At 42.9% G+C, this 13,287-nt stretch overlaps 1 protein-coding gene across 1 annotated transcript in view; it reads left to right on the top strand.

Annotated features, from left to right (window-relative positions):
* The window catches only part of LOC138737176 (EH domain-containing protein 3), a 125,949-nt gene extending 120,904 nt beyond the window's left edge, over window positions 1–5,045 (top strand). Inside the window, exon 6 of the mRNA XM_069887785.1 lies at window positions 411–5,045. Within this exon, the coding sequence (XP_069743886.1) occupies window positions 411–938 (528 nt within the window). The 3' untranslated portion in view covers window positions 939–5,045. The remainder of the gene's footprint in view (window positions 1–410) is intronic.
* Window positions 5,046–13,287: the final 8,242 nt, after the last annotated feature.

Below are 13,287 nucleotides of genomic sequence, written 5' to 3'. Positions count from 1 at the left end.
TGAATATGGTATCAGTGTGACTTAATAGGGTATGACCTGGCTTCTGGTTTTTGAGGTGTTGTGAAGTTTCTTGTGAGTGGAGGATGGGTGGGAGGCCAGGAATGGGGAGTGGAGGATGGGTGGGAGGCCAGGAATCATTCAGTACCGATGTGATGAAAGGCATGGTTGAATGTTTCTGCGACTTGTGGGCGGAAATGTGAGTGGAGGTTTGATGCTAATAATAAGAGGAGACTATCTTCAATATCCCATATCACTTCCATGTCAAAACAGTTTGTCTGAAACTAATTTAGTGGAGTTACTGCATCAATGTTTTGCAAAGGCTACAATCATTTAAGAAGTACTAACCTGGCTATGTCTTCATATTATTCACTTTTTGATTCAAAATAACATACCCATTTCTTGCTTCTCAGGATCAGTTACAAGCCCATGATTTTGCCAAATTTCAACCACTGAAGATTAAGCTTTTGGAGACAGTAAATGACATGTTAGAAAATGATATTGCTCAACTCATGATCCTAGTACGTCAGGAGGAAACCCAGCAGCCTGTTCCGGTTGTGAAAGGGGGAGCCTTTGAAGGCACAATTAATGGTCCGTTTGGACATGGATATGGCGAGGGAGCTGGCGAAGGCATTGATGACCTTGAGTGGATTGTGATCAGAGATAAGCCAAGCTATGACGAGATATTTTACACTCTTTCACCTGTCAATGGGAAGGTCACTGGTGCAAATGCAAAGAAGGAGATGCTGAAATCCAAGCTTCCAAACACCGTTCTTGGAAAAATCTGGAAACTGGCAGATATTGACAAGGATGGCATGTTGGATGATGAAGAGTTTGCATTGGCTAACCATTTAATTAAAGTCAAACTGGAAGGGCATGAACTACCCAGTGAAACTCCACGGCATCTCATACCACCATCAAAGAGAAAGTTGGCTGATTGAATCTGTGAATCCTCTCCTCTGTCAGTTGAAAAACACCGCCAACAAGAGGAAAAGGACTTGAGAGTCGAGGGTTAAAATCTTCTTTCTTAAGCAGGCAAAGTAGCATTACAGCTTTTACATAGTTTCTATTTTTCTTTCCTTTATTTACCCTGATTGCAATACTCTATCCAAAGCTAGTAGGAAATGGATTTGGTGGTTATTCATTTGAAGTAGTAAGTTCATTGTTCCTGGCAGATTGAGTAATGATGCTACTGTTCGCCTGGAGGCAGGAATTCCTTGTGACTGTTCACTTATTGTAACATCACTTTATTACTGTGAGCCATACTACAGAAACTTCTGTTCTCATTTTAAGGGCAGGTTTCTTTTATTGATCTTCTCCTCGGTCAACCTTATCCCAGATCGAGACATTCTGCACGATACTAAAGAGTATTTTGGATGGTTCCCGTTGATCACTGCAAAGGGGAATTTGTAATCACTTCAAATAGAGGTAGATTTTTGCCATGTGTTGCATCTTGTGAGCAATCGTTTAGTCTCTTACTGACATTTTCTTCATGGATTGGAATTTTTGAAGAAATGTTTATGGAACCATGCTAGTGGAGGAACAGACTATTTGTAAGAAAGGTTTGATATTTCCAACAAAACTTATGTTTGGAAATCTAACTCTTGATTTATGAACAAAATTCCCATTTTGATTATTTTCTCATTCAACCCTTTTGATGAAGCCTTTGCAGTGACTGATCTGTAACACTGGATTGTAATTGGATATATGGCACCTACAAAGTACAAGGAAGATCTTAACATGGCTAAGAAAAACTATGCCAAATTTTATTGTATGGCAGTATAATTCAAATGTATACTGCAGGTTACTGAGAAAATTTAATATGTAATCCCAAGTATGGAGGAATTTAAAAAAAAAAAAAAAAATCCTACACCACATTTAGATGCTTTCATGCATGGTAGAAGAGGCAAGTTGGAATAAGTAGAGCAACTTTTTAAATGCAGTGATTTTTTCAATGTATCACCTGTCCTTTGTGCATTTTTTTAACTTCTAAGTTATTATTACAGAAAAAGCTTCATAAGATTGTGCAGTCCCATTCCTTCCATTATTGAATTGAATGCTATGGCACATTTAAAAATGTTACCTGTGTGTGAATATAAGTTATTTATCTGTACTCTCTGAAAATTGCTGTGAAAATCACACTGTTATATTGAAACTGTAATGAATCAATCCACAGTATACTTGTGAATGATTTGCAATCTTCGTCTTAATCTGCCATTAGAAAGAAGCAATAATGTTGTCCTCTCTATTGCACTGACTAGGATCCCATTCTATAGACTGAACCATGTTGATGCATTGTGATCCCCTTGGACGAAAAAGATGCAATCCTCCTGATTGTTAGGCAGGGCAAGCAGTTGGATGGTTTTACTCATCCAGAATTGTGTGCACAATCCCATTCCAAAATTTGGACATGGCTTAAAAAAATGTTTTGTACCATTTTAAAATGCATATTTTAAAAATTAAACCAAATGTGAAATTATTTCAATATTTTAAATCAGATTACTGGCTGGATTCTATAAGGGTTTTTTGTTTAAGTGCCCCATGATGGAAGGTAAAGAAAAGAACGAGATGAAATTTGTGCAAACTACTCTTCATTGGCTGATTTTTTTCTGTCTGGAATCAAGCTAAGAACTTGATTTCATCATCAGAAATGAAAGCAGTTTCCAGTTAACATTATGATCAATATAATCGCTGTTTTTGTATATTCTTTAAAATGTTTAGATTTGGTGATAACAGGTAAAAATGATCCTGGGTGGCAGTTTCTAATGAACTGACCAATGTTTTGAGATCACAGTTGACGAAATGCTGTTGCGGGGCCAGCAACCCGAGTTTGAATCTGGCACTATCTGTAAGGAATTTGTACGTTCTCCCCATGAGTGTGTGGGTTTGCTCTAGGTGATCCAGTTTCCTCCCACCCTTCAAAAAATGGACAGGGGAGATGTAGGTGAATTGGTTATAATTGGACAGCATGGGCCTGAAGGGCCTGTTACCGAGCAGTATGTTTAAATAGTTTTTTTAAAATTAATAGGGTTTTGATTTTTGTGTACTGGTATAAACAAGCTGTACAGTATTCACAAGCCCAACTTGCATAACATTGAAAAGTGCCCACCATTTTTTCCTGCAGACAGAAGAGAACATTTCACTGCTATTTCTGGCTTTAATAATCAGTCAAGGGGAGCTCATTCTCAATTTTGTTTATTGTACGCAAATTGCTACCGCATGAAAAAGGCCATTACTGCTGAAGATTAGTACCAAAATAGTGAGGGGGGGGGAAAAAAATCAATAGAAAGAGAAATTATTTGCTAGATATTAGGAAGCCCAGTATCTCATAATGTGAGTTGAATTGGCTGGGGGTGCAATGGAACCTTTATTGAACATTGAGTGTGTTATACCCTACATTTTTATTTGTTAGGTGCTTTGCAATTAAATCTACTTTTGCGCTATTGGTTGACCCACTGGTTTTAAATGGTTCTGTCTGAAGTTGATTGTTTCCAGTAGACTCTTCATTTGCTTACTCCAATATCTAGGTTAAAATGGGAAGTGTCTGGAGTTTAAAAAAAAAATCCATCTGTATTCTTGATGGTGGTATTAACATGGTCATTAATTATCAATGTTGCTGAAACCTGTAGAGAAATGTTATTCAGGGAGCTTGATCTGAGTGGGATTAATGAAGGTTAAATATGAGTGAATGACATGACAAATCTCCTTATTTCTGCAATTGAGTCTAAATTAACAGTATTGAACAAAATGCAGCACTTTGGGATTTTGTGCATTTCAAAGCTTAAGTACTCATTTTCCTCTATTTACACTGGCTTTTTTAAATGTTGAGAATAGAACAAAGACCAGCATTTTTTTTAGATATAGTAGTCTGTGACAAACTGTCTGATGCACAGTGTTTGAGAAAACTGAACTCAAAGTTAACCCTGAGTAAAACACGAGAGTCTGCAGACACTGTGATTAAAGTAAAAATACACTGCTGAGGAAAATCAACAGCTTAGTGTTCTTTATAGAGCAATGATCAAGATACATAACAAATGTTTTGGCCTTGAACCCTTCATCAAGGCATGAGCAAAATGTAGCCAGGTGCCCAAACAAAATGGTGGGGGTGGGGAGTGATGGCAGAAAGGAGGAGCATAGGTTCAAAGGCACAGGAGGGAGGGCACACAAGCAAACGGGGGGAGGGGAATGGAGAGGGAAGAAGGTGGAGAGCTGAAGGAAAGAAGGTAGAGGGATAGGGAAGAGAGGGAGAATGGGGAGTGGGCAAGTAGAAACCGGAAAAGTCTTGGTTATGCCTTTTGGTTGGAGAGTGCCCAGATGGAATATTAGATGTTGCTCCTCCAATTTACAGGTGGCCTTGATTTGGCAGTGCACAAGGCTATGGACAGACATATCTGTGAGGGAGTGGGGTGGAGAATTGAAATTGTTGGCCACTGGGAGATCCCAGTCATTGCAGACAGAGCGAAGGCGTTCAGCGAAGTGATTTCCCAGTCTGCGTCCAGTCCCTCCAATGTAGAGGAGACCACAATGGATGCAGTAGGTGACCCTGCAGATTCACAAGTAAATGGTTACTTCACTTGGAAGGACTCTTTAGGCCCCCAACTGGTGGAGAGGGATGAGGCGTGAATCCAATTGAGGTAGAAAGTAAACCTGATGACACTGTCCATGTTTTCAGTTCCGATTTATTAAGGCACTTTTAAGTTAATGTCAAATTTCAAGCCTTTGTTGACTCAACTGCAGAAGATAGAAAGAGAGGAGATATCGACTATGGTTATTGACTGGGGTCCCATGCTACATGTTAATTAAACAAATTATTCCAAGCACGGGTGTTGTATTTCAGAAATTTCATTGTGACATCCCTGGTTCTATACAGACTATTACAATGCTTCCAGAAGTTTGCCAAACTTTTTTTTTCATAGAAGCGTTTTAATATTAGCCAATAATATGTTATATTGTTCATTTCTAAAAAAAATATATATGCTGTATTAACATTTTTTTAAAAAAAAAACTGTAGATTAATTGGAGAAATGCTAATAAAACACTGTGTTAAATTATGTTGTATGCCTTTTTCAATTTGATTTGAATGCATAGAGCACAGAAATCGACAGCACAGTCCAGGCCCTTTGACCCACAGTGTGCTATCAATTCAAAGCCCACTCTTAACAACTACCTAGAATTTCCCTACTGCATGACCCTCCATTTTTCTCAGTTCCATGTACCTATCTAATCATCTCTTAAAGGATCCTATTGAGCCTGTCCTCGTCAGTGCTGCTGGCCAGCAGTGCAATCCATGCAGCCTTCTGCACTTTTGCCTCTTGCATCCACCTGCACTTACACCCAAGCAATTTTAAAACAAGGCCATCCACAGATCAATGCCTCCATCAGGTCACCCCTCATCCTCTGTCATTCCAAAGAAAAAAGAGCAAGTTCACTCAACCTAGCCTTGTAAGGCATGATGTCCAATCTAGACAACATCTTTGTAAATCTCCTCTGTACTCTCTCTACACTGTCCATATCTTTTCTGTAATGCAGTGACAAGAAATCAACATTAGATGTTGCTCCTCCAATTTACAGATGGCCTTGGTTTAAGATGGTGGTGCACAAGGCCATGGAGAGACCTATTGGTACGGAAGTGGGGCGTAGAATTGAAATTGTTGGCCACTGGGAGATCCCAGTCATTGCAGACAGAGTGAAGGCGTTCAGCGAAGTGATTTCCCAGTCTGTGTCCAGTCCCTCCAATGTAGAGGAGACCACAACTGGAGCAACGGATGCAATGGGTGACCCTGCAGAATCACAAGTAAAGGGTTGCTTCACTTGGAAGGACTGTTTGGGCCCCCAACTGGTGGAGAGGGATGAGGCGTGAATGCAATTGAGGTAGAAAGTAAACCTGATGACACTGTCCGTGTTTTCAGTTTCAATTTATTAAGGCACTTTTAAGTTAATGTCAAATTTCAAGCTTTTGTTGACTCGTCTTCAGAAGATAGAAGTGGGGTAGAACCAAGGCCTTGTATAGCTGCCACATTACTTCGCAGCTCTTGAACTTGGTCATAGAACACTACAACATAGAAAACAGGCCCTTTAGCATTTCTCAATTGTTATTCCAGTAAAACAAGAAAGTTTGCCGATGCTGTGGTTGTAGTATAAATGCAGAAATGCCAGAGGAATTCAGCAGGTGTTGAAGCATCCATCGGAGGTAAAGATGTACGGTATTACCGACGTTTCAGGCCTGATCCCTTCTTCAAGGTGTGAGCAAAAAGCAGGCAAGGGGGCTACATAGTGCAAAGGGAAGAATGGGAGGGGAGGAGTACAGACCGACAGACAAAAGGTGTTAATTGGATATGATGAGGACATAAGAAAATGAAAATTGATAGGGGGAGTAGTTTTTGGCTAAGAAAGGAGACGGAGGGAAAAGGGAGGAGAGGGAGAGACAGAGCTAGAGGAAAGGAGACAAGGAAAAGAGGGGCCAACAGAAACTGGAGAAGTCTATGTTCATGCCATTTAATTGGAGGGTGCCCAGATGGAATTGAAGATGGTCCTCCAATTTGTGAGTCTCAGACTGGCAGTGCATGAGACAATGCTCGGACATCTCAGCAAGGGAATGGGCATGGAATTGAAATGGTGGCTGGGGTGCTCAATGAAGTGTTCATATCTCTATGATGTACAGGAGACCACAACAGGAACACTGGATTATTATTCTGCCTAGTCCCACTGACCTGCACCCAGCCCATAATCCCTCCATACCCTTTCCATCTATGTACTTGTCCAAACTTTCTCAAATCACAAAATGAAGGAACAGAAGCAGGCCACTAGACCCGCTTTCACCAGTTCAGCTGGCAGCTTGTTCCATTCTCCCACCTCTCTAAAGAAATTATCTCTAATCTTCTCGCTAAATTTCTCCCCTTTCACCCTCGACCCATGTCCTCTGCTTTGTATCTCACCTACCCTCAGTTGAAATCTTGGTTGTGAACCTTTACACATCATAATATATACCTCTATCAAATTTTCCTTATTTCTTCTTTTACTCCAGGGAATAAAGTCCTAACCTGTTTATCCTTTCTCTGTAACTCAGTTTCTCAAGTCCCAGCAACATCCTGACAGGAACGTATCTAGGGTATGGCAGGCATGGTATGTGTCTGGGATGCTACCTGAAAGGGGGGGGGCACTTGAAAGGTGGTCCCCCACCCACCCCGCTCCATGCTGCCGTTGCCACCCCGGATATAAAAGGAACACATACCTATTTCCTTCTACGCTCGGTAAACTCGTTGTCCTTCCTCATCCTAGCGTTCATCCTCAATTATACAATGCCAAATACAACATGGGGGCCACCAAGGCCAGGTCTCACAAGATCTCCTTGTCGCCATTTATTTTGATACATTGTCCAGTCCTGCCATAGGCACTATTTCACATAGATACGCCCCTGGATCCTGGTAAGTCTTATCTCTGCTCTTTCAATTTTATCGATATCTTTCCTGTAGTTGAGTGACCAAAACTGCACACAATACTCCAAATTTGGTCTCTCTAATGAATTGTATAACTTTACCCTAACATCCCAACTCCTATATTTAATAGAGTGAAACACAAAGGTCTGCCGGCGCTGTGATTGAAGTGAAATGCTGGAGGAACTCTGCAGGTCTCGCAGCCTCCATAGGAGATAACGATATACAACCGACGTTTCAAGCCCGAACCTTTCTTCAAGGTGTGAGTTAAAAAAAAGGCAGGCAGGTGCCCGAGTTCAGAGATGGAAAGAAAGTGCAGGGAAGGAGCACAGGCACGGATAATCATTGGACATGGAGAGGAAAAGTGAGGATTGGTCAGGGGAGAGGGGTATTCTGTGCATGTAGAACTGGAGGAAAGGAGACTGAAAAGGAAAGAGAGCAAGAGACAGAGCAAGAAGAAAGGATGAATAGGGATAGATTGGGGGAGGTGGGGTGGGCTAACAGAAACCAGAGAAGTCCATGCTAATAATCTGTTGGAAGATGCCCAGAGAGAACATAGGGTGTTGTTCCTCCAAATTTGCAGGTGGTCTCAGTCCGGCAATGCATGTGGACCATGGCAGACATGTCAGGGGAATTGAAATAGGTTGTCTCTGGGAGATCCCTGCTATTATGGAAGAAAAAGCTGAGGTGCTCAATGCCTCATTCTCATGAGAGACTAGATATATCAGACCTGTTAGATGGTGGTACGTTTCCTTTAAGGGAATCTTGTAGATTCTGCTTCCACTGGTAGATCCTGTGAGGCACTCAGTTTTGTAAAACTCTTAAAAATAACTTCTAATCTCCCCTTTTGTTCTGGCAATAATCTCATCTACTTCCACTGCTTACGAAGTCACTGACATCTGGGAAGTAGAGTTCCTGTTGTAACTTATCAAATTCTCCCATGATTCAGACACTAATTCTTGCTTTCGAAAAGGAAACTCAATCCTCTAATAAAATAAATGAGTCCTCATGGTCCAACATGTCACAACATCCTCCTTTACCTAAGTATTGCCACTAACTTTTGACAACCCCTGTCGAAAGGTCCAACCAGTAAGGATGTCTGGCATAATGGCCCAGATAATCCCACAGCTCCAGAAAACACATAGAAATGCTGGAAGTCAGCCAGTCTCAGCGTCCATAAGCAGTAAAAATATATAACTAACGTTTTGGGCCTGAGCCCTTCCTTCTTTGGCTTGGCTTCGCGGACGAAGATTTATGGAGGGGGTAAATGTCCACGTCAGCTGCAGGCTCGTTTGTGGCTGACAAGTCCGATGCGGGACAGGCAGACACGGTTGCAGCGGTTGCAGGGGAAAATTGGTTGGTTGGGGTTGGGTGTTGGGTTTTTCCTCCTTTGTCTTTTGTCAGTGAGGTGGGCTCTGCAGTCTTCTTCAAAGGAGGTTGCTGCCCGCCGAACTGTGAGGCACCAAGATGCACGGTTTGAGGCGATATCAGCCCACTGGCGGTGGTCAATGTGGCAGGCACCAAGAGATTTCTTTAGGCAGTCCTTAAGGTATAAGCAAATAGCAGCCAGGCGTCCGAATTAAAGGCTGGAGAATGAAATTGGGAACAATGGGAGGGGGAGGAGTGCAGGCCGACGGACAAAAAGGTGTTAATTGGCTATGATAAGAGGAGAGGTGAGAATTCATTTGGGCTCTGTGAAAGAAGACAGGAGGAAAAGGGAAGAGAAAGAGATGGGGAAGAAGATGGTGGGGAGGCGTATCTAACGGAAACTGGAGAAGTCGATGATAATGCCATTCAGTTGGAGGGTGCTCAGATGGAAAATGAGACCATGGCAGCAAGGGAATGGGACGGGGAATTGAAATGGGTGGCCACTGGAAATCCACGCTGATGCGGCGGACAGAGTCGAGGTGCTCAAGCCAAACTCTGCAGATGGGACCACAACAGCAGAACCAGATGCTGTAGCTGATCCCTGCAGATTCACACATGAAGGTTTACCGGAGAGGACTGTTTGGGGTCCTGAATGCTGGTGAGGGAGGAGGTGTGAGTAGAATCTAAGGAATGTTGAAGGGAGTGTGTCTTTACCTCCTATGGGTGCTATGAGACCAGCTGAGTTCCTCCAGCATTTCTGGGTTTTTAACTACAATCACAGCCTCTGGAGGCTTTCATGTTTCTCTCCACAGCTCCAGCAACCCGTGTCTTGTCTGTGTGGAATTCTCCCATGTCCTTGTGGGATTCCTCAGGTGAATAATAGAATCTGAGGAATGTTAAAGGAGGCATAAAACAATAGCTTGATGATTATCAAGGGATGTTCCTGCACTGTCTGTCTCTGATTCTTGATATGAGCCCAGAGGACCCCAAAACCCAGCCGCAATAGATATTCACCAAGGCAAATGGTCACTTAAATAAAAGTTGCTTTTAATGCTCTTTAAACATGAAAACAGAATCAAACTTTAACTTATCACTATTGACTTAACTAACGTAACTTAACCCCCTTCTAATTCTAAGCGCATATGTATATAATGTGTGTGCAAGTTCAGAAAAGTTGTTGGATTCATAGTCTAATCACATTCCTCCAGATTCACTGGTTGCAGGCCATTCTTGTACTGTGGAAAGAATTTAACATTTATAAAGTTCACCAGGCTTTGGTGCTTTATAGGTTAATGGTTACCACTCAGGAAGGTTCTTATCGGTTTTCAGAGAGAGATTTGTTATTCACTGGACAACCACAACTGATTCCTTTTTAATAAGCCACTTCAGTGTCTTGCCGAAGAAGCTTACCCCCTTTCGGGTTCTCCAGATGATAACCTCTTTCTTTCAGGTTACCACAGAATTCCTTTCCGTTTCTCTTATTTCAAGTGAAACATTAGTCAGCCAGTCCTCTCCTCTTGCATGAACCACAAGGGCTGAACTAAGCACACACAATCTGTCTTCCAAATGGGGTTTTCCACAAGCTTGCCAGCTTGTCCTGTTCCAGTCCCAGCTGCTGCTACTGACTGTAACACTGCAGAACTCATCTCTGTCCCTCTCTTTCTCTCAGAGAGAAAGCCTGTTTTACTCTCTCTGCTTGCAAAACCACACGACCCTCTGAGAGCAGTAAGATCCACTCCAGACAGCCTGGGACTCTGACAAGTTCTTTCATCTGTTGCCTTTTTGTAAACAACAATCCATTAGTGAAGTCTCTTAGGCATTCTCCAAAGCTTTTGCAAAGGCTCTGGGGCCAACATGTCTAGCAGTATTTCAAATCAGATCTGTTTTAAACTGTTTGTACGTGACCTATTCTAAAACAAATCTTCCCCAATTTTTTCCCAAAAACATATCTATATACAAAACAAACACAACATAATCTGTCACACTCTATAACCAGCACAGTTGTTTTAACTTACCAGTGGAGTGGTAAGTACCTGGGATGCACTGGTTGGGAAGTGTGGAGGAAGCAGAGTTACTGATGACATTTATTGGTCCAGATGAGCAAATGTATCCTCATTCAATAATGCTACAGATGTGATCCTATATGACTGCTTTGAGTCAGTAGACTGGTCCATATTCAAAGATTCAGTGAGCAATGAATACACCACCATCATAACGGACTTCATCAGTAAGTGCTCTGAAGATTTGCGATGATATTCTCCAGTCAGTAACCATGGATGAACTGAGAAGTTGACTCGCTGCTGAAGGCCAGGAGAATGGCATTCAAGTAAGGAGAACTAATCGCCTACATGTACAATTTCCACCAGGCCATGAGAGATGGTACCGCACTAGTTTGAGCCCCAGGAGAACCTCCCGGGTGCACAGGTAGAGCATGTCTGCAACAATGGAATAAACTGCAAAGCCAAGCAACCACAGAGTGCAACACCGCAACCCACCCCCCCCCCCCCCCCCCCACCCAATCACTTAAACAAGCTCTTGTGTTTGCTTCAAGCAGGGAGGTGATGTTCACATCCACTACTGCAACCAATGGTCACTTCTGCAGAAGTCAAGCCGTCCTTCCAGAGGGTGAACTCATCCCGATGGGGTCCTGGGACAGGGCCTGAGAGCCTGTGCAGATCAACTGGCGGACATATTTACAGACAGCTTTAATCTCTCCCCTGACCACAGGCCGGATTTCCCACCTACCAATCATCATACCAAATACCAAAGAAAACTATAAAAACAACCTTAATGATGACAGTACTGACTTCTAGATTTGACATCCGCCATCACGAAAGGCTTAGAGAGTCTAGTCGCCACTCACATCATCTTCAGCTGACCACCCAGCCTTGACCCACTACATTTGGCCACAATCCAAACAGATCCACGATAGACGCCATTTGTATTCCACTCAGCCCAAGGACACCTATATTGGACCACTATCCATAGACTAAACTCCATCTTCAATATTATAATTCCGAGCAAACTCATTCCCATATTTCAGAATCTAGGCTACAGTGTTCCCCTCTGTAATTAGATTCTTGACTTCTAATCTAAAAGACCACAGGCAGTGAAAATAGGTAACAACATTTCCTCCCACAATCACACTCAACACCAGTGATCCTCAAGGATGTGTGCTCTACGCCTACAATATACAGCTAAATACCATTCTAACTCCCTCTTCAAATTTACCATCGACTCCATAGTGGGCTGGGTATCGAGCAGAATACGTGAAAAAGGCTGAATGTCTAGGGGCATGGTGTCGAGATTTATAAAAATAAACTACTCACAACACAATGAAGGTGATCACTGGCTTCTGACGAAGGGGCAGAATCCACACCACTGTCTACATTAATGACGCTGAAGTGTACAAGTCTCTTAGGAATAAACCTCTCCGATGACCTGATCTGGGACAAGTGCTTTGATGCGATGGCCAAGAAAGGGCTCCAATGCCTCCATTTTTGGTCCAGGACTAAGGATATTTGCCTGTCCCCCCTCTTCCCTCAACAACTTTGACAGCGACACTGACCATTGAAAGCATACTTGCTGGACACCTCTGCTCTGGTCAAGATCAGGTGAAACTACACAATCTTCCCTCCTCTCTGTGGACTCTATTGTTCCTCAACTGACGCCAGCATTGAGCTGATTTTGCTTTCACACTAGACACTTTAAAGGCTGATTGACTGTGAATTCCTGGGATCACTTGCAAGTGTGAAAGGGACTAAAGATGCAAAACCAACATTTCAGGCTGCAGCCCTTCATAAGGATTAATAGGAACAATGACCCATGACCAGCATGGACATTGTTGTACAGGATTGGAAAAGTTCAGTGGGTTCAAAAAATAGTGGGTCTGAACACAGGCTGAATACAGAAATAATCTTAATTGAATCACATGTAAGTGGATGCCACAGGGATAACGAACGCAAATACACGCTACACAGTTCAACCAGTCACATTGGACTTCTTTGGCTTGGCTTCGCGGACGAAGATTTATGGAGGGGGTAAAAAGTCCACGTCAGCTGCAGGCTCGTTTGTGGCTGACAAGTCCGATGCGGGACAGGCAGACACGATTGCAGCGGTTGCAGGGGAAAATTGGTTGGTTGGGGTTGGGTGTTGGATTTTTCCTCCTTTGCCTTTTGTCAGTGAGGTGGGCTCTGCGGTCTTCTTCAAAGGAGGTTGCTGCCCGCCAAACTGTGAGGCATCAAGATGCACGGTTTGAGGCGTTATCAGCCCACTGGCGGTGGTCAATGTGGCAGGCACCAAGAGATTTCTTTAGGCAGTCCTTGTACCTTTTCTTTGGTGCACCTCTGTCACGGTGGCCAGTGGAGAGCTCGCCATATAACACGATCTTGGGAAGGCGATGGTCCTCCATTCTGGAGACGTGACCCATCCAGCGCAGCTGGATCTTCAGCAGCGTGGACTCGATGCTGTCGACCTCTGCCATCTCGAG

This window comes from Narcine bancroftii, chromosome 6, assembly GCF_036971445.1.
Source record: "Narcine bancroftii isolate sNarBan1 chromosome 6, sNarBan1.hap1, whole genome shotgun sequence".
NCBI lineage: Eukaryota > Metazoa > Chordata > Chondrichthyes > Torpediniformes > Narcinidae > Narcine > Narcine bancroftii.
This window is presented reverse-complemented; position numbering and strand designations above follow the sequence as displayed.